Consider the following 21,832-nt stretch of genomic DNA (forward strand, 5'->3'; position numbering starts at 1 on the left):
TTGGTCTTTCATCATTCCATTTCATTCAGAATTTCAAAAATCCCAGGCGAGCGCACGCCCACCATGCAGATGGTGAAATCCCTCACAGTACCAGTGAAAGATGGGACTGACGGGATCCCAGAGTAATGCCCTCTGCAGATCACTACAGACCCATTCACATACCTGGGGATAAAGATTCATAAGGAGGAACAGGGATTCCTACAGAACAACATGGAGTCGATCCTACATAGGCTACAAGAGGATGCTAAGCATTGGGCGGCCGGCCCTTGACCCTCAAAGGGAGCACTAACCTCTTTAAAATGATCACATTCCCCAAGTTGTTGTACATGTTGCAGAGTACTCTGACGAATGTTCCCAAATCAGTTTTTGCTAAGATCAACTCAGTACTCTGTGTAATTCTGTGGGGAAACACCAACCAATGGATAGCACTGAAAACCTTCACCAAATCGGTTTGGGAAACGTAGACTGGGGCACCGGATGCCCTCAAATATGACTACGCATTGCAGCTTGTCATAGCAAATGAATGGGTCTTTGGCAGGGCAAACACCGGCCACACAAAGACATACATAACACTAATGGGAGATAGGTCCGAGCAACAAATACTGTACAGGAGTCCAGGGGGGCATGAACTGCAGCTGGCATGGTGTAGGGTCATAGAAATCAGAAGAGATGACATCAATACAATGGGATGCAATGGAATCATTGCAACATTTTCACTGCTGTGGGAGAACCCAACTAGTTCAGAAGTAAATAAAATGGGTAGGAAACAGAGGTGATCAAATAGCAGGATTATTAAAATGGGAGACATCCTGAATGAGGAACGACTTGCAAAATTTCCAGAATTATGTGAATATATGGTTCATGCAAAGGGACCTGTGCACGTACATGCGCCTACAACACACAATGTAGACCCAACTCGAGAGAGATGTACATCCCAGATTATACACCCCTAGAAGTTAACCTTCTCAATGATAAAATGGAAAAGAAAGCAATCCCAATACTATACCAGACGATCAATAATTTTACTTCATTAAAACTGTCAGAGTTAGATCCAAGTGGGAACAGGACCATGGGATGCTAGAGGAGGAAGAATGGGTGGATGCGCAAATAGCGGTGAGGGAAGCAATATGTTCTCAAAATTACAACTGGTGAAACTCAAGATACTACACAAAGCATACTATAGTAAGGTTGGTCTGCACAAGATGGGTAGGACAGAGGATGACATCTGTCTGAAATGTAGGAGGGACGTGGGGTCCTTCTTCCGCCTACTATGGGGTTTCACAAAAAGCAGAGTGTACTGAGAAAGGGTTTTGATGGTACAGACCTGGTTGGTGGGGGATGAGATACCATGATGCCCTAAACTAACCCTCCTTTATATTTTTGGGGAGGCTGTGAGCTTGGGAGGAGAAAAGAACCTCATACACACAGAACTGGTGGTTGCATAAAGGGATCTGGCAACAAAATGGGGGGGGTCGCAGAGGTACCACCGGTGGACAAATGGAAGGACGGGATGGATCATTGCAGAGCTCCATAAGAGATAGGGCCTCATTACGAGTATGGAGGTAGCTATGCCGCTAAAAGCGGCATGGCTACACCCATGTCGGGTACCAGATCCGGGTCTCTCAAAAGAGGACTTACCGGGCCATTCCGACCTTGGAGGGCCCAGAAAATCCCTTTTGCGGGACCCGGACCCGGTACATCCCCATTCCCATTCCCATTTGAGCCCCCTTAGGGCTCAATGCGAATGGGGCGGATGCTCACAACGGGCCTGTTAATGACAGGCCCGTTGTTAGCATCCTCAACTGCTAGCAGGTCTCGATAAGGACGCCTGGTCTGACCAGGTGTTCCTTAGCGGGACCTGCAGCAGTCCTCATAATAGGGTGGCCCGGAATGAACGGTGCCGGTCCCTTACCGGCACTGTTCATTCCGCGACCGCCTGCCTCGTAATGAGGTCCATAGTGTGTAGGAACAGGGGTTACCCAGAGAAATCTCAAAGAATCTGGGGGAAATGGGACTTGGAGAGTTGACACAGCAACACCCACTAGGTACTCTTAGAGAGAAAGGGTGATATTGCACGGATGGGACAACACATCAGACATTTGGGAGTCGTTTGCAGGGAAGGATTATGAGGAAGAGCGGGGGGGGCAATTGGAAGGGGAAAGGGACATGACTGTGAATGCTGCCACCGTTGTTGTTGGTGATCTACCAATTATTTTGCAACTTTTGTTTTGTTCTACTATTTCTCATTAAAAAAAGCAATAAAAATGGTTTATAAAAAAGAGAGGAGGTACGCCTGAAAACTCCCCCAAACGGTCAATAAATGGAGTAACTTAATGTCTCAGAATTCAAACGGACGTCGGGGGGGGGCATCATCCACCCCTCAACTACCCACCTAATGATTCATCCTGGTTTGTATGGTTTCAGCCTCACCTTTAGCCTGTAAATAATAGTTGTCATAGTGCCAATTTACTTTTTAAACTAACAGATCTCTATAGATGAGGTTCAACACCTACATGCCTGAATGGTTAAGTACATGTCTTCCACCCCATCATCTCTTCGCTGATCTGGCGTGTTCATCTGATAATAAATGCATTCCCGCCTACTTGTATATAGACCTTCTCACGTTAGAGGCTAATCACATTTTCTTTAACAGTAAGGGTCAAGAAACAGACACAAATTGTCCAGGCCCTTTTCCCTTTAAGATTTGTAACCCTGGGGGTCCATGGACCCACTGAATGTCCACCATGAAATCCAGAAACATATTAAACAACTCTTTTAAAGGGTTGGGTTGAGAAAATGGCAGATACGTGGCAAGACCACCCTTACTTCTGGAACTGCAAAACATCTTAGGATGTTGCCTCTCTCGCCTTTATCTCAAGGATCTCAAGGATCTCAATCTGCAGCTTAATGAGTCTGCTTTATAAAGGGGAAGTTAATGATGATTATTTTTTACATTGGAAAGAAATTGGTACAATTGCTTTTGTGTAACCACTAAACCACAAAATATGTTAATGAACGTTGGACTCAGGGGTATCACTCAATTTGATGACATCAATGTCATATTACATGTAATGTAATTTCCAGTGATGTCATCAAGGGCTGTAGTGTATAGGGGTTAAATAGCGTGAGATATCCCTTCTGTTATCCCTGCAATTAGGTGAAAGACGTTGATGTCCGCAAATGTAGCCGCTTTGAGTCTTCTGAGTGAAGCCACTACAAAAGGGTGGTTGCTGAGCTCTTTGTCACAGAGCCACACATTGTAACAATGTATGGCTTGCTGACAGAGAACCCAGTTTCATTTATTTGGTTTTATCAAGCAAAGACCAGTGTGTGCAACACGCTAACAATTAGCATTGAAAGCAGGCTGTAATTGGATAAAGCTGGTTATATAATATGCTATCTCGTGGTCTAGAAGGTATCAGGGGTATATTGGATCAGGAAGTGAATGTATGTTGATGCTGTTGTATTGTGACTTCCAGTGAGTCAGAGCAGCCTTAAACCGTTTTCTGTGGGGGCCACATTTTTACTCAGAACAGAATCATCTCACCCAATGAACAAAGAACAAAGTTCATACAACCTTGCACGAGCGTCCGGCCAATATCTTGCAAGTTTTTTGCACCTTGGACAAGACCATCTTGCCTTTGATACTACTGCAGGAGAAGTAGCTGCATTCCATAGTATCAGGGAACCATAAATCGCCAGGCTGCAATCAAAGGTGAGCAAAGACAACATATTAACGTGCAATCGTCCGTGTGTTGCAGTCTGCCAGACACTCGCACCAAAACTATGGAAAGCAGAGACAGTTTGGCCTGTAGAAAGATCCAGAGTGGCTGTGATGGTAAGAAGCAGATACAGAGGCGAATGCAGGAGCATGCATTCAGGCAAATCGGTCACACACAAGGAATTCAGACAACTCTATCGCAAAACCAGTGAACAACAATGTCTTTCAAGCATCGTATTCCAACAGAGGTTCAGTTGAGAGTGCTGAAAGTCTGAAAAGGTGCGAGTTAGCCATGGCACTGGCTCTGAGCCCCTCTAAGTCTTTAGTCCCCAGTCGCCCCTTATTCTGAATGCATAGGTTATCCTAGCTGGCACATTTTTTCACAGCAAAGCTGAATGCTAAACAGTGGAGCTAGGATCACGTGTGTGAATACAGGTTACGGCCAAAGTACTGAATGGCGCTCCACACTTCTGTGCTTTTCACACCAATAATACCGAAGGAGTAAGGAAGGTGGGTAGTATCATCTGGAGAAAGGTCTGTGAAGCAATGTGTCCTTACTCCTACATAGCGCTCTGCCAGTCGAAGGAAACCTTTTTGGAGGAGAAACAGAATGATGGCTCAGTAAGGAAAGAGATACGTTTTTAGGAGTTTGCGAAACTGGAGCCAAAAAGCATGCACCAGCGCACACTGCAAAACATATGTATGAGATCCGCATCATCAGCACCACACCATGGAAAAACAGGCATTACCTTTGAGGCAAACCTGGCCACTCTACTAGGGGTCATATATATTTGGTGAAGCACACTGAGTTGCAGTAGGTGAAACTTTGCATTACGTGGAACCCTTTTGACAAAAATCAATGCATTGTCCCACTGGCCATCAGTAAGCTCCTGGCCAAAATCCGCCTCCCACTGCACCTTCAATCTCATATTGGCACACTGACCACGCTCAGCAAACACCCATATAATTGAGGAAGCGGGCGCCCGCCATCCTCAAGATTGTACATCAGTGTTAATAGCGTGCGAGGCTCCGGTTCTTCTGGCCAATTTGCCCATTTACTTTTAACCACCTTCACAAGTTTTAAATATCATAGAAACTGATCCCTGGGCAACATCTCTGTCTGTTCCAAATCCCCCAAATCTCGAAAAACCCTGGCTTTGTACATATTTCCCCACGTAGTGAGCCCCATCTCATCCCACCACCTGTTGACCGCCAACTCGCCCACCTCAAAGCACGCATCCGCCGTTATAGGGACGTGCAGTGAATAGCGATTGCGTAACTTCAACACAATCCATACCCTGCTCCACATCGGTCACCCTAACCTGACCAGTATCGTCAGTTGACCTACACAACAGTCCATGACCCATAGGGCATCTTTCATCACTGCAGGGCGCAACACTGCCTGCAACAACCTGGTCTCCAAAGTGGGCCCATCTGATAATCAGCCAACCACATATTGGAGCTGCGCAGCGAGGTAGTTAAATTATAAATGTGGGAGCTCTACACCCCCGTTTTGATATGTCATGCACAGGGTATTCAACGCAAACTTCTGCTTTCTGTGACCCCAGAGAAATCCCCTGAGCATAGTATCTAAGCTGTGAAACAAACCAGCTGAAATGTAATAATGTTGTTCGCAAACGCATGAAGTAGGCGTGGCAGTACTGTCATTTTCACTAGTGCTACCCACCCCATAAGAGATAGTAGCAGCTTGTCCCAGAACTTCATGGACCGTCTCACCCCCTCCACCGCAGTAACTGTGGTACTGATGTGCATGTCTTCTGCCATGTGTTCTATGTGTATACCTAGATACCTGAAAGTGTGCATCTCCCACCACAGCCCCAATTCTGGTAGGTTTCTAACATCATATTGTCATAGTCTGGCTAGGGGGAAAAGACACGACTTCTGCCTGTTGAAGGAAATCCCAGACAGCCTAGCAAAGTCATTTAGAACCTCTAGGTTGATGGGCAAATTATGCTCCTGCTCACTGAGGTACAGGAGAACATCATCAGTGTCAAGAGATACGAGATGCCTAGATCCCCCACCTCAACGCCGGCCTCAGGGAATTCCTGCCACAAGAACACTGCCAAGGGTTCCAATGCTAGTATAAAAGCATGGGTGACATCGGGCACCCCTGACGGGTCCCCCCTGTAGGTCCCATGAGCACAACACTTACTCCCTGTTTTCACCCTGGCCACCAGTTATGTACATTGCAGCATTACCCAGCTAATAAAACCCTCTCCAATCCCAAAGCCCTGTAGCACACTGCACATCCATTTCCAATAGACTTAATCAAACGCTTTAATAGCGTCTAAGGACGCCACTACGTATGGCGCATCCTGGGGATTAGTCTGGTCAGTTATGTGCTGCAGACGGCAGTGATTCAAGACAGTGCTCGGCCCAGGCACAAATCCCATTTGGTCCTCGTGTATTAAGGCACCAATTACCTTGCAAAGTCCCCCAGCCAACAGCACAGTTAATATTTTAATGTCTTGATTTAGCATTGCCAGGGGCCGATACGACTTACAATGCTCCACAGGTTTCCCAGGATTTGGAATGGGCCCCTCCAATGTTGTTCGCATACTAGGTGGGAGTAAACCCTTTTCAAATGCTTCCTCATACACTTTCAAGAGAACAGGGGCAAGGGCGCACCCAAACATGTTATAATACTCTGCAGGGAGTCCATCGCCCCAAGGCGTCTTCCCAGTTGCCAGGGACATAATCACCCCAATTAACTCGTCCTCCGTCAGAGGCAGCTCGAGTGCAGGAGCCTGTTCCGTAGTGAGCCGTGGCAACCAAATCTGTGAAAGCACACAGCGCAATTCCTCCGGATCGACTGGTGTGTCTTGTTTGTCTAGACTGCTATAAAAGGTGCTAAAAATATAATTGATCACCGCCTGAGCGCGCCGTGGGGAGCCGCACTCATCATGTAGCAGTGTGATCGAACATCTAGGCTGTTCATTCCTGTGCACCCATGCTAATAACCTGCCAGATTTGACCCCTTCGCCAAGGGTTCAGTCCCCACAAATAAATAGTTGATTCTAGTGTACAGCCTGTGAGGGGCTGAGCAATAGGAATAGCCCCTTTTACCAGCATTCAGCTCCCTCCAGATATCTACCAGTGAGAGTTCCTTCAATGCTGCATTGAGAGCCACCAATGCTGGTGAGAATCCAAAATCGCCCCCGCACCCCTTCCCCATCTCCAGAGGAACAAAGCATTTCTCTTTTGGCCCAGCGCACTCTGAGTTTGTTTTATGGCGGTAGTGGTATCTTCGGACACAGGTAATGTGGGTTCTAAGGGTATGATTATTGATAGCATGGTGGGATGTTTACCATAGTTGGCATAGACAGGCGAACAGACAGAGTAATGTTTGGCTTTACTGTATGCAAACTCAGCTGTGGGCAAAAGGAGAAGCCAGGGCAAAGAATGTTTTGTACAATTACACCGGAGATACTGTTCAAGTGTATGATTTAGCTTTTCCGTCTGACCATCGGATTGTGAATGGTAACTGAATGACAGACATAACTCTATGCCTAACAGATTGGTAAAGAGTTTCCAATATATATTTTTTTTAACTTTTATTTATTTAATTGGCAGAATAAAGCATAGTACAGTGGGTTACAATCAACACTCAAGTCAGGCAAAGTGGCATGATCATAGCATTTCACAACATTAATCAATCATAAAGCATCCGATATATATATATATATAGAGTACAGTTGTTTTGAAAATCCATAGATAGTGACCAAACCATGAGGTAAATATTTGGTTACTCAGCGGGGGAAAGGGTTGCCAAATATGATGTAAACTCTGTCCATACACTGATAGGGCGGGATATAGAGGGTAGTGAGTCCAGATACAACTCCTCACAGTCCTGGACCCAGGTTAGCGCCATCAGCCACGCTTTGGCGTCTGGCTGAGCCACGTTTTTCCATCTCAACAATATATAGCTCGTGGCGATCATACAGCCTACATTCACAAATGATCTGAGTTTCTTGTTTGGGAGGTTTTCCTACAAACCAAATAACACCCTGGGGGGGTGGGGAGGAGTATTCAAGGGGAATGTCAACCACTTCGGAGAGAGTATCTAACACAGTATTCCAAAAAGATTCAAGATGGGAACAGGAAGGTTGTTAAAAAAAAAAAAAAAGATGGGAACAGGACCAGAACATGTGCATGTGGTCAGCTGGACCAGACCAGCATCTAGGACAGAGGTGTTCCTTACGACGGCACATCTCGAGTTTCATGGGTGTATAATACAGTCTATTCAGCAGTTTATATTTCATGCATCTAAACCTAAAATTCATAGAAACATTCTTAGTATGCACACACACATACGCTTCCATTGGGTATCAGATAGTTCAAACCCGAGGTTTTCAGACCAGCTGTTTCTTGCCCTTGGTATCGAGATTGGTTGTTTATCCAGAAGCATTTTATACAGTGTGGAAAGTAGCCGGCTACCACCCTTTGAGTTGGCTATGTACGCCACCTCTTCAGATTCCGGGGTTTCCGACGAATAACATGGCCACAAGGATCGAACTGCTGCACGGATTCTATAATGCTGCATTAGTTCCACCGCTGTGCCAGAGTGTTCCTGTCGCAGCGTTAGTCTGGTTACACATTTCCCATCAGGGAATAGGTCTGCTAAAGCTCTATAACCCACCGGCTCCCACTGTGCCGCCAACGTGGCGTCTCAGGAGGGGCCAAGAGCCGGGAATCTCCACAGCGGTAGCCATTTATTATACGGTTGTGCATCAACATCCACAGGGAGAATGGACCGCCAGGCCCGCACCATAGAGGCTACCAGGTCGAATTGGCACTCATCCTTGCACTTGCAGTCCATTATTAACGTTTTAAGGTCTGACTTGCCAGCCACTAGGTGCTCAAGTTTGATATGAGGTGGTTGCATGTTCACAATGTACCAGTGGGAGGCAAATTGGGTCTGCGCCGCCACCCACTAAAGCTCGAAATTAGGGGTGGCAAAGCCCCCTTTATCATAAGAGAGGGTCATGTCAATCCACTTTTTCCTGACTGCCCCTGGATGCTATAAGAAGTGTGCACAGTGCCCATGGAGTCTGGATAAGAAGGGCTTACCAGACCAGACCGGGACATTGGATAAGATGTACAAGAGTTAAGGGACCAAAACCATTTTTACCAAGGACAGTTTGTCAGCCATTGTGAGCGTCAGTGCCCTCCATCTGGCGAGTCTGCCCATCATGTATCCCTCCAACACACAGTAGTTATCTCTTAGTAAGAAGGAGTTCACCCTAGATATTTGGCCTGTGTTTACGGACCGGCACAGTACGACTCTGCGGGCGGGTGTCGTCCCGCCTGCCAGGGTCAGACCTGGTGGGCGGAACGACACCCGCCTGCAGAGTTTCTAGGAAGCACCGGCACAGTTGTTAATGGTGCCGGTGCTTCTGTGGTCCCCATTCCCACGGAGTCCAATTGGGAATGGGGACTTACAAAATTACCGGTGCCTGACTTCCCGGCCGCTGGGGTCAGAATGCCCCAGTGTTACCGGGAAGTCAGGTGGCAGTAATTCATTACAAGTCCAGCGGCAACCTGCAATGAGGCCCACTATCTAGGGAGAGCCGCTGAGGCGATTCCCCCGATGTCCATGACGGGCACGCATCATGTCCGCCATGGGTTCAATAACTAGGGCGAACAGGATCAGGGAGAGTGGGCAGCCCTGCCGTGTGCCCCTGACGAGTCAAAAAGGCTCCGAAAGGGATGAGTTGACCAGTACTCTTGCCGATGGGTGTGAATATAGCAGCTTGATATGGCGAAGCATCTCTGGGCCGACACTCATTCTTTCAAGAACCACACATAGGAACTCCCACAAAACCTTACTGAATGCTTTTTGGGCATCAATTGACACAGCCACTGCTTCAGCCGCCGGGTCTATTCTGGCCAGCACGTAAACAGCCCCCTAATATTCAGTGAGGTTGATCTGCCCGGGACAAAGCCCCGTGATCACAGCGAATGACATGGGGCATCAATGGGAGAAGCCTGTTTGCAAGGGCCTTGGCAAAGATCTTGGTATCTACATTTATAAGTGAGATGGGTCTATCAGACCCACACTCATTACCTGGCTTGTCGAGTTTAAGTAGGATGGTTATAGTGGCCTCTCTTAAACAGTTGGGCAGAACTGAGTCATGAAGTGCCTCTTTCCATACATGCAAGAGTCGAGGAACCAATAAAGCTGCGTGTTCTTGATAGAACTCTGATGTGAGACCATCAGGGACGGGGGCCTTGCCTTTGGGAAGGTTGGTAACGACTGTAAGTGGTTCTTCTATCGCCAGGGGTGCCTCAAGGCTCTCCCAGGTTGGGGTATTCAGGCGCAACAGAGGTATTCCCTCAGGTAGGATGGCCTGGGCACCACGCTAAGGGTCAGCAGCATATAATGACCCATAGAAATCGGAGAACACCTTAAGGATATCTTGGTCTGTCCATTGGGGATTCCCTAGTGTATCATTGATACAGTCAACCTGGCTATGCCCGCCCTCTGATTGTGCCAGTCTCACCAAGGTTCTACCAGGTCTCTCCCACTCTCCATATTTTCTGGCTGCTTGTGGGTGTGAGAAGTAGTTCACCTCCCTGAGGGCGTGCGCCTCAAACCATTCCAGTTCGGAGCGTATTTGCGCCAGCACCCGTGGGTCCGAGAGATGAGAGTATTCTAGCTTCAGGGACTTGAGCTTAGTTTCTGACCGCTGGAGGTCTCTTCTAATCGCTTTTAGGACCCCAGCTTCTATGGAGATCGACATTCCCCATTTATAGACTTTAAAGGCTTCCCACTGTGTGCTGGCAGAGGTATCATCAGGCTTGTTACATGCAAAATATGTCTCTATCAGATCTGATCTCTGCCCTGAAGACTATGGGCCTCATTACGAGTATGGAGGTATCCATGCCACTAAAAGCGGCATGGCTACCCCCATACCGGGTACCAGGTCCGGATCCCACAAAAGGGGACTTACCGGGCCATTCCGACCTTGGAGGGCCCAGTAAATCCCTTTTGCGGGACCCGGTACAACCCCATTCCCATTTGAGCCCCCATAGGGCTCAATGGGAATGGGGAGGATGCTAACAAGGGGCCCGTTAATGAAGGGCCCGTTGTTAGCATCCTGGTCTGCTAGCGGGTCCCACTAAGGAACGCCTGGTCAGACCAGGCCACAGAATGAACTGGTCAGACCAGGCGTCCTTAGCGCGACCCGCTGCAGACCTCGTAATAGGACGCCCATGAATGAATGGTGCTGGTCCCTTACCGGCACCTTTCATTCCATGGCCGCCTGGGTCGTAATGAGGCCCTATGTCTTCGAGCGCTTCAGATTTAAAATGCCAGTTGCTGTCCGTCCCTAGGGGTCTGTCTGTTGTCAGGGTTAGTGTCACTGGGGAGTGGTCGGAAAGGGTGCAGGGCAATATTGCAGTTTCCCCAACTCTGCCTGATAGGGAACCTGATGTCAAATAAAAATCAATTCGTGGGGACATGTCATGCACCGATGTATAGAAGGTATATTGCCACATTTGTGGGTGTAGTAAAAGCCATGTATACCGTAGTTCCAAGAATTCCATGTGGGCCAGGAACTGGCGCGCCTCCCTCGATTGAGCTCTGGCAGTCACAGCAGTCCTGTCCATGGTTTGATCCAGTATCCAATTAATGTCCCCCCACCACAGGATGCGCACATCTATGTAACCATTAAGTATTGCAGTCACTTAAGAATTCAAGAGAATCAATGTTGGGGGTATATGTGTTGACTAGTAGTAGCTCTATACCATCGATAAAGCAGTGAAGGATGACATAGCGTCCCTCAGAGTCCAGGTACTTCTTTTTTAAAGTACATTTAACAGATTTATTAACAAGCATCATTACACCCCTAGATTGGGTTGAATACGAGGTGAAGAACCTGTTCGACCCCCATGTTGGTGCAACACCCAGGCATACCCTCTCTTTGGCGTGTCTCATGTAGGAAAAGGACATTAACCTTGTGCTTGTTTGCGTAAGCTATGACCTTCTGTGATTTAGTAAAGTTCCCCAACCCGCTAACATTCCAGCTCATCACCTTTAACCACATTGCAGTAGATGATCACTGTTGATGGATGCCTCATGAAAATCGCACTGTGCGTGTCGCCTATAACCTAAGTCAGTTCCATTCATGTACTCGGCTGCCAATTTGTTTTTCCAGTTTCCTCCCAAACTATTCCTAAATGCGCAACTGGCGCTTAAGCACTCAGGGAGATCTGCTGTAGGTACAGGTCCCACTCACCCCAAGCATCCTCACTGCCCTCCCCCAACCTGCTCCCTCCCCAACCCACCCCAAATGGGACAAGAAGACCAACCATAATTGAGCATTAACAAAGCAGCTGCTATGGGGCTAACTGCTGCCTCAACGGCCCGCACCACAACAAGTTTCCAGGATCACATTTCTATGTGTACAGGTGGCAGCAGCGGGTTACAATTTTAGATGCTATGTACTCATACGTTTAGATAGAGTTAGGCAAAAGACGGAGACGACCAGGTCGCTTATTCAGGCTGTTGTACAATCACATCTGCCTCCTCCCAGTCCGAGGGTGGTATTTGAGATTCAATGAACTTCACCGCCTCGTCCAGGACCGCAAAAAAGTTAAGTTTGCCACGAAATTGAAACCTTAGGCGGGCTGGAAACACCACTGCATATTGTATGTCACATGCAAGTAGCATTGTTTTGACTCCAGTGAACTGATGCCTCTCCTGTTGAACTAAAAGTGGAAAGTCTGGAAAGATACGGATTGTCTGAGAGCCCAAACAAAGATTCTTTTTGTCCCTGGTGAGCCATAGGAGATCTTCTCTGTCACAGAAGCTAAGGGTTTTCGTAATAATTGGGTGAGGAAAATCTCCTGGTTTTGGCTTGGGGGTGAATGCTTGGTCGGCACGCTCGACCGTGAAGAAGGGGGAGAGCACTGGGGCTCCGAGTAGCTCTTTGAGAAGGTTTTCCACTGCTTGTTCCATACCCCCAGTCAGTGCATTCTCCGGGACCCACACAATACAATACGGATGTTGTTCCTCCTTGAACGCAATTCCAGGTCACTGCAATTGCTCTTTACCACTTTCATTTCCCTTACCAAAGATGTTACTGTGACCTGCAGCCCCTGGACAGTATCCTCTGTTGCTCCAATGCTTGTCTCCGCCTCAGTAATGCACACTGATTCTTTTGCCAGCTGAGAGTGCATAGATTCCACATTAGCAGTGATTTCATATAGCTTATCATGGACTGCTGCGAAGCCCTCATTCTTTTTTATTTAATTTATTTATTTGTATTGCGCCGTAGCCCGCAGGCATCAGGGCGCACAACATAGACACAAGGAACGGGGACGCACCAGCTACAGGATGACATTTAACATACATGATTCAGACAAGGGTTAACCACAATGAGTTGAGAATCATTTATTGGAACAGTAAAGTTTTGACTCTCTTTCGAAAGGAGCTTTAAGAGGTCTGAAGTCTGATGGTCAATGAGAGATCATTCCATATGGAAGCCGCATTTGGAAGCCTTGGTCATGGCCTCCATCATGTGTGTTAGGTCTGGAGGCGGTGGTGCCATAGAATGGGGCTGCTCTTGGTGGGGGTCAGAGGAAGGCCCTGGGCTATTCCGGACGGCACTCTTAGCGTATTTATCCATGGCCCCTGTCTTTTTTCAGCCACCAGCACATTTGGTCATGGCTAGCAGGTGTGAGCTGTCAGCAGTGCTCCAGATAAGATTTTGAGGTGGGAGTATTTTACGCATGATTTTTCAAATTAGAGAGTAAATGCAATTTCTAGAGAGTAAAAATGAGTTTTGTCCCCTGAAAGAGAGTAAAACGTATCCAACACATGCACCCAATGCATAAGTAAAATCAGACCCATTGACCAAAATCATTGTAGATCAAAGTTGTCTGGCTTGTGCAGAGCCCTTCACTCCACATGCAAACGTATCCAACACATGCACCCAATGCATAAGTCAAATCAGACCCATAGACCAAAAGCGTTGTAGATCAAAGTTGTTTGGCTTGTGCAGAGCCCTTCACTCCACATGCAAACGGCACATCCTGCCTGGGCACATAGTAACAGCATATCACTCCACTTGATAATGGCATATATTCTCCCTGGAACATGCTAGCTACGCATCTCCTCTTGACACATGCTAATGAGTATGCCACATACTCTGTGCACATGGTAAAGGCACATCTACTTTCAGCATTTTCAGAGATGTGCTGTTAGCATTTGAAGAGCAAATTTGTGTCATTTGCATGTGTAAATTGCACATGTACACCGTGCGCATGCACACAGCACATCTCTATGCATATGCTAATGGCAGACATTGTTTTCAAGTATTGATAGAACATGTTTTGTTTAGCAAGCCTGATATTTGTACACGTTGACAGGACCCATAGTGACCTCGAATCTCTTCTATGCGCATGCTATTGGCACATCTCTTCTCGTCTGCTAATGGTGCATCTTCTCTGCGCACATACTAGTGGGACAACTCTCTGTGCATGTGTGATAACTGCGTGCATGTGCACAGAGGAGATGTGCATGCTAAAAGTATGCCTTCTACGCACATGCTAATGGGACGTACCCTCTCTGCACATGCTAACTGCACATCCCATCCCTGCACGTACTAACGGCACATTCTGTGTAGCGACGGGATTTGCAGATAGCATGTGCAAACTCCACATCCTGTCTATGCACATGTTAACGGCACATCTTGGCTCTGCATGCTAACGGCACATCTTGGCTCTGCATGCTAATGGCACATCTTGGCTCTGCATGCTAATTTCCCTTCTGTTCCATGGCACGGGCAAATGACACATCTTTACTAATTACGCACTATGGGGACATTTCTTCTCTGTGAGTGCTAACGTAGCATCTCCTCTGCCCATGCTATAACAGCACATCTCCTCTCTGCCAGTCTTAACGGCAGGGCTCCGTGCTACACAGGCTAACACGTGGCATCCAAAGAAAGGGTGGAAAGCTACTGGGCAGGAGGGCGGCCTGCACTTCCCGAGTTCCAATTACGTGACGCAGCCTTGATGGGTGTGGCGCAGAAGGAAGACCGCAGAGGAGTCGCTTCTTTCTTACAAGAAATGCAATAATGAAGAATGACCGTTCACACAAGTTACTATCAGTGCTGGAAATTGACAAAACGTACTGGGGCCAGATGTACCCGATTTTCCCCCTCCCCTTTCCTTATTCAGCCTGACTCGAACATGTCCTCGCCAGCCCCCACCACAATGCCCAACAGTGCTCCCATGGCATTCTGCTCTGTTTTGCTGTAATAAATCACGTACCTTTCGAAATGGGATAGTAACTGTTACCACAGTGCTTAAAAGCTGAAGGAATTTGGCTAAAAGCGCTATGTAAGAACACATACTCCCTTTCGAGCTGTTATTGGCATAGCCTCCGTACACATGCAGCAGCACATCTCCTCTCTGCACATGCTAACTGAGCATCTCTTTTCTACATGTGCCAGTGGCACATGGCCTCCCTGCATGTGCTATTGGCAAATATATTCAGTTCAGGCTAATGGAACCGTTCATCCCTGCATGGGGTAATGGCCCATCCCTCGTGGTATAGCCCAACAGCAAGCGCACGTCTTACTAAAGACAGCATAACTTTATAAATTATACATTACTGAGCAGGTTTACAACAGGCAGCAAGTAAAGGAATAATTGCAGATGTGTTGGCTCCCGCCCCTTTATTTCAGCATTTTTAGGGGAGAGGTAGGGGTGGCTGGTGGCTTGTGAGAGGAAACCGACCTACCTGACCCCTCTCCCATGCAGGGGCACAACAAAACCTACATTTCGGAGGCAGGAGGGGGGAATTAAGTCATGATGGGAGGGGCCACTTCAGAAAATAGGCAGGGCAAACTTGGAGGCTCTGCCCCCACTGTTCTACCCAACTCCTCCCATGGTCTGGTTTGGGGAACAACTATTGAATAGTATATTTTAAAGCGCAATATGCAGAGAGGTGATGGAAGACTTTCTTGAAAGTAACAGCTTTAAAGTTCTACTGCGTTTGTTCAAGTACATTTTTCTGAGCACACAGTAAAACTTTAACACCGCCAGTTTGGGGGAAAGACTTCCCTCACCTCCCTGCCTATCAAAATGCAAGTTCGCACATCCAGGGGTGCACCTAGGCTAAAATGTAGGCTGGGGCTAACCCTTCAAATGTTGGGAGAAGCAGTAACTTCAGAGACTGTGGAGGAATGGAAAACTTAGTTGTGTAGGGGCATCTAACTTGATTACTCATTGTAATATGAATATTCTAGTGCAACTTCAATGTTACAATCAGTTAACTGCTCTCTCCTTTGAGTCTGAAACATCCACTTCTTGCAGAACCTGAAGGTCCTAGAAAGTGTGAAAATGGCAGATGGTGTGCAATGAAAGGCTCAATATCCTGGCATAACAGGGCATTGCAGAGTGTGGGGCAGTACTCTGGATGGCCCAAGCACCTTCAGTGGCTGGGAGCAACAGGGGAGAAAATGTAATGTTGGTTCTACCACAGTCCGCTATACTAGAATCTCTGGTGCACTGACTGTCTGTTGACACTATGTCTGCCTTTCAAATCCAGTGTTACAAGAATGGGGGAGGGCCAGTGCAGCAATAATGCAATTCTACGCAGCAGTATTGGACCCACTAGCAGAGGAACACCAGTATACACCATTGTGCCCCTACACTTATTAAAACTGTCCTTTTGTAAGGGTGTAAACTTATAAGCACTCCAATTTTTGCAATTGAAGTCAGGGTGAGATTACATCATTTGCCCAGCATCACACACTTAAGCGCGAAGCTGGGATTTTAACCCGCTCTTTCAATTTGGGCATGGCCACCTTCTTTTGCGCTTTACTTGGAACAAAACTTTTCGTTTTGGGTGTCAAGACCTACAATAATACTGTCCTATAGAGTTTACTTGCATAGTAAAGCATCATAACATGAAAATCCATACAGCAGTATTTTGTGCCAAAATAATATCACTGTACCTTTTATTTTCCACATCCTGCATGGAAAACTAGAAGATGCAAAAGGCAAAACATCCTGGATTTACCCACTTCATTTTTAAGTTGTGCCATATACTCACTTAGGTTTGGAGATTTGTCACAAACTTCCAGCGTGTTATGTATGGTTATTAAAGAATGTTCAACTAAGGACATCAAAGCAAAATGTACTATTAGACGTTATGGGTATGAACACATTTTAAAAGGGTGCATGCTTTATTGTGTTGCTCGCTTAGCTGTCATAGATTTGGTCTTTCAGTTGGAAATTCACCATCATGTGTAAGTAAGGCTATGCTGCTGACAAAAGAAATGCTACATTGCCAGCTAGTGGTATAAAGTATGTTTTTTTAATGAATAAATCAAAGCGTACACGGTACGCAGTAGAAAATGAAATCCGCTGTATTTGTCATAATTACATGCGTAAAAATGCAAAATACGCACGTTATCTGCAGGGCTGGCTGTCAGCGCAGAGAATGGCCCAGCTGGCATAGTATAGCAAGTTCCTACTCCCAGGCAGGCCCAGACCCACACCTCAGAGGCTCAGTGAAGGCTTGTGTTGCACCCCCCAGCACTGGGTGTTATGTGCGGAGTGGCAGCTCTCCAAAGCGTTATGATGAGCACAGGAGGGGCCAGGATCAAGCTCCAGGCACTAGGACCAGCAACACGCTCAGCACCGGGCACCCCAGGGCAGGGAGGTTACCAGGTGTTTGCTTATATTGGGGCCAGTCGTGGAATATGTGAAGTTTCCAGCTTGACCCACATTCATGTGCAGTTGCAGCAGGGTCCGGAAGTTCCTCAGTGTGGGATCGTAGATAGAGTGGGGGCTCACTGTGTGGTCTCGCACTGATTGCTGGGGGCTTGCAGGTGGAGGAGCAACAGGAGGGATCAGGCCACTCACTGCACGACACAGCCGCATTGGAGAGGTGAATCTGCCTCCTCTGACACAAAAAGAGGATCCCAGTTGCTGCTGTAGACGGAATCAGCGTTCATTTTCAGCACCGGGTGCAGGGCTCCGCCTGTGAAACCAGAGATTGTATGGAGGAGCCTGGTTTGTTATCATTAGAGAATTCATTACCCATTTAGGGATTAGTTATCCATCATTCATTCTGATTAGTAGTGATATTAGTTATCCATTATCCACATATATGTAGCCATTTGCATTTGCTAGAGAATGAGGCCTGTTATATATTTGAAGTGCCATGTAGCTACACATGTTATATTTGTAGAGACATGTAGCCACATGTAGAGATATGTTATATGTATTATGTATGCATTTAGAGACACGTATGAGTGTGCACTTAGAATATGCATTGAGCTTTGAGTATAGCGCTTGCCATTGTGAGAGAGAGAGAAAACGCTAGAATGCATGCCATCCTGAATGAGACATACAGAACAGAAGCGCCTCTTGGGACTGCGGAACTTGTTTTGAGTTAGTGTACAGAGGAATGCGTAAACAGTTTAGTTTTTCAGACAGAGATTAGATGTGACTCTTGCCTTAGTAGAGAGGAGAAGGGCTGGCTTATCAGGCCTGCCTTGCTGGTGTTGGCGACCGGGAAGCTGGGGCCAGAGAGCGAGGAGCTTTGCACAGAGACAGAAGAGAGGGATTTCAATCCAGTGAATGGAGAAATATGAGAGATGGATGGTATGGTAACACGTAACACAGATGTACAAGATATGATGTACAAATGTCACGATGACAAGAACACACAGTAATTGAAAAGAACACGCAGTGCATCACAGACTTCTAGGCACTGCTCGGATTTAGAAATGCTGACAGAGAGAAAGAGAGTGCATTTTAGCTTAGAGAGACATGTAACCATAGAGATTTATGTACGCCATTGAATAGTATAACCAGAGGTGAGGCTTTGGAGTTGCTAGATGTAGATGTGGATGGAGCTGAGATCGAGGGAGTTTTGGATGGAGCTGCTCTCTGAGAGAGAAAGCTTGGGGAAGCATTCTGATGAGAGCTGATACAGATCGATCTCGCAGGGAGACTGGCAGAGAGAGTTGGCAGGAAGACCAGACCACTGAGAGGCCAAGGAGAGGCCGTGACTAACTGGCTGGTTGCAGAGTTAGCTGGAGAGGAGAGCCATGGTAAGAGGGGAGTATTGCTGATATGAGGCCTTGATTGATCTGAATAAGAGACATGCCAATGGGGAATTAGGACAGACACTCACACAGAGCTTTGGCTGACATGATAGATGGGGTAATCAGACAGGTAATTAGACAGTGATTGTCTTAGAGAGAGAGTGTGGAGAGGAATGGTGAGGATTGGAGAGGAATGCTGATGCTTGCATTAGGCTGCATTAGCATTATAGATCCAGCTATTATATTGCTTGCATTAGAAGCCTGTAAGGCTTATAGTTATTGCATTGCATTGTAGATTTGCACCCAGAGCATAAAAGGTGCAAATTCGAGATTTGCATTATAGTAGTGTTTGCATCATGCATTGCTGTGTATGAATAAAAGTGTTTCATTGTTGAATCGATTCATGTGTTTTCTTTGTGTCTTATGTTTGCTTGTCCATAGTATAGTAATTTGGAAGTAACACAGTGCACAATTGCCCTGAGATACAAGAGCGGGGGGGCATAGTGATCCACACCCCTGAGGTAGATTTGGAGAACTAACATGCCGTCCTGAGCTCCTCTGGGCCAGCAGGCATCAGGGCCGGCCGCAGTCACCCTCTCCAGTATCTCAGCGCCACCGGGTTCCGAGGCTCCTCCCCTGCACCTCCGCCGCACGGTGGAGCACCGTGCTTGCTGAGCAGTTTTTGTTGCTGCTTGCCCCGAATGTTCCCCCAACATATGTAACACTGGGTCAGTGGTTTGCAACTTGGAGAATCAACTGATGCCACTGCTACATTTAAAGGTGTCGGATCGCTCACAGAGCTGAAACACTAAGTAAATTGGGAATCTCTGTCGGAAATCAGTACCATGGATAACCCATGGAGATGAAAGATGGAAGAAAGCATGGGGTGCACTAACTTTGAAGCATTGGGTATCCCCTCACAAGGAATGAAATTACCCATTTTAGTTAGAGAATCGACCACGACCAATATCGTGGAGTACCAGTGATACAAGGGTAATTCCACAATAAGGTTCAAACTTAAAGTGTTCCATTGTTCAGTCAGCACTGGGAGAGGATGTAATAATCCATGGGGTTTTGCATGTGGGGTTTTGGAATGGGTACAAACGGAACAAGTGCGAAAATGAGTCGACACCTCCTGTCTGATGCAACCAGGCTTGGCAAGGGTTAGAACATCATGCTGAACATAAGGAAAGGCGGTTCTTGTGGTCACTGTATACAGTGACACAATGGAGAGAGCCCTGAAGGTATTGGCATAATTCCTTGAAAGACAGTTTGAAAGCTAAAAGTTCATGATCAGTGACGGTATAGTTCATCTGGGGGGGACTAAGCTTCAGAGGGAATTAAATAACGATTTAATTCACTGGTGCACACACAATTTTGAGATAACACCGCTCCCATGGCTACAGAAGAGGCATCTGCCACGACCACAAATGGTGTATTGTGATCAGGGTGTACCAAAATAGGTGCTGTGGTAAAGGCAGTTTTTAGAGCAGAAAAAACACAACTCAGCCACTTAGACCACAAATAAGGGATAGTGGTTTTGGTAAGATAAGTCAACGGTTCAGCTAGAGCAGAAAAATCACATATAAATAGCCTGTAGAAATTGTAAAACCCTGCAGGTTTTTACTAGTGGTGGGCGGTGGTCAATCAAGTATGGATTTGATTGTCTTGTCATCCAAATGTAACCCCTGCATGCTTAATATATACCCCAAGAGTTCAACTGATGTGACATGAAAGGATTATTTTTCTGCTTTGGTGTACAATGAATATTTGCGTAGGATGTTGTCTAGGACTGAACGAACATATTGGGCATGGATTATTGGGTCTTCAGAGTAGGTCAAGATATCATCCAGGTACACCACTACATACCAGTTGGTTAAGTCTCTGAACATATCATTCACAAAGTGTTTGAATGTAGCTGGATGTAATGTGGTTTCTTTTTTACTGCATATATCTTTGTAGGAATCATATTCCAAAGAACTCATGGTGGTAGCAGTAACAGCAACCCACTCGGATAACAGGTATTGTGCAGGCGAAGGAGATACGCTCCCAAGTACACCCATGGTGTCCTTGTGACAATCGGGAAGGAACAAGATATTATGAATTTTCCAGTTTATGGTGAAATTTTGTAACAAACACAGAGAACCCAATATAATACCAAGATGTGGGGCCTTGATGAGGTCAAACTGTACTGTTCCTCATGCGTATGTGCTGTGGTCATAGTCAGCAGGACTGTTTGCTGGGTTATGGGTCCTGATAAGATAACAATGGTGAGCCATCCAATGTCTGGACAGTCTAGATGGCAGACTTCTTCTCAGTGGGTAGTGGTAAAGTCTGGATATTATCCATGTCCATGTAGTAACATGTGGCTCCCGAATCTATAAGGTCAGTGGAGACCACAGGTTCATTGGCACCCCATGCTAGTGCAATGGAAACATACACATGGGGAAATTGAAGTAGTAACGTTGGTACAAGGGGAAACTGCATGAGAGATAAGGTCTGGTACACGTTCTCCCATCATGTCTGGGCCTCAGCTTTTCCCAATGACCTAGTCAGACATGGGCGTAGGACATGGGGGGGGCAGGGGGCTCAAAACCCCCCACAATTTTAAGCGGGGGGATGTAATGTCATTTATCCCCCCCATAATATGTGTTTGGTGTGTCGTGCAGGGATCTGTTTTTGAAGTGGGGGAGAGGATGCTTACTATGTACGCTGCCTTCTCCCCCCTGTCCCCCAAAGCATGGGGGCAATACCCTGGGGGCAGATGGGTTATCATCTGCCCCCAGGGACTGGGGGGCAAACAAAAAAAATAGATTATTTTTTTAAACATAGTTTTGGGTGGGGTGGGTGCGTGTTGGACCACCAGGGATTTTTGCAAGGGGGGTGGCCCTCTCTCCCCCACCCTAAGTGGATGGGGGCACCTTATGCAGCCCTCCCTGGGGGCAGATTTCTGCCCCTAGGAAGGGGTACATGAGATGCCCTCCATCCATTTGGGGTGGGGGGGGGAGGCCACTAC

General features: G+C 46.9%; 1 protein-coding gene across 1 annotated transcript in view; it reads right to left on the minus strand.

Moving 5' to 3' along the window:
* The window catches only part of LOC138503957 (intestinal mucin-like protein), a 507,729-nt gene that overhangs the window by 420,376 nt on the left and 65,521 nt on the right, over nt 1-21,832 (minus strand). The window contains exon 4 of the mRNA XM_069624091.1: nt 3,578-3,703. Coding sequence (XP_069480192.1) covers nt 3,578-3,703 — 126 coding nt within the window. The remainder of the gene's footprint in view (nt 1-3,577; nt 3,704-21,832) is intronic.

Source organism: Ambystoma mexicanum, chromosome 11 (genome assembly GCF_040938575.1).
Source record: "Ambystoma mexicanum isolate Mex_15411 chromosome 11, UKY_AmexF1_1, whole genome shotgun sequence".
NCBI lineage: Eukaryota > Metazoa > Chordata > Amphibia > Caudata > Ambystomatidae > Ambystoma > Ambystoma mexicanum.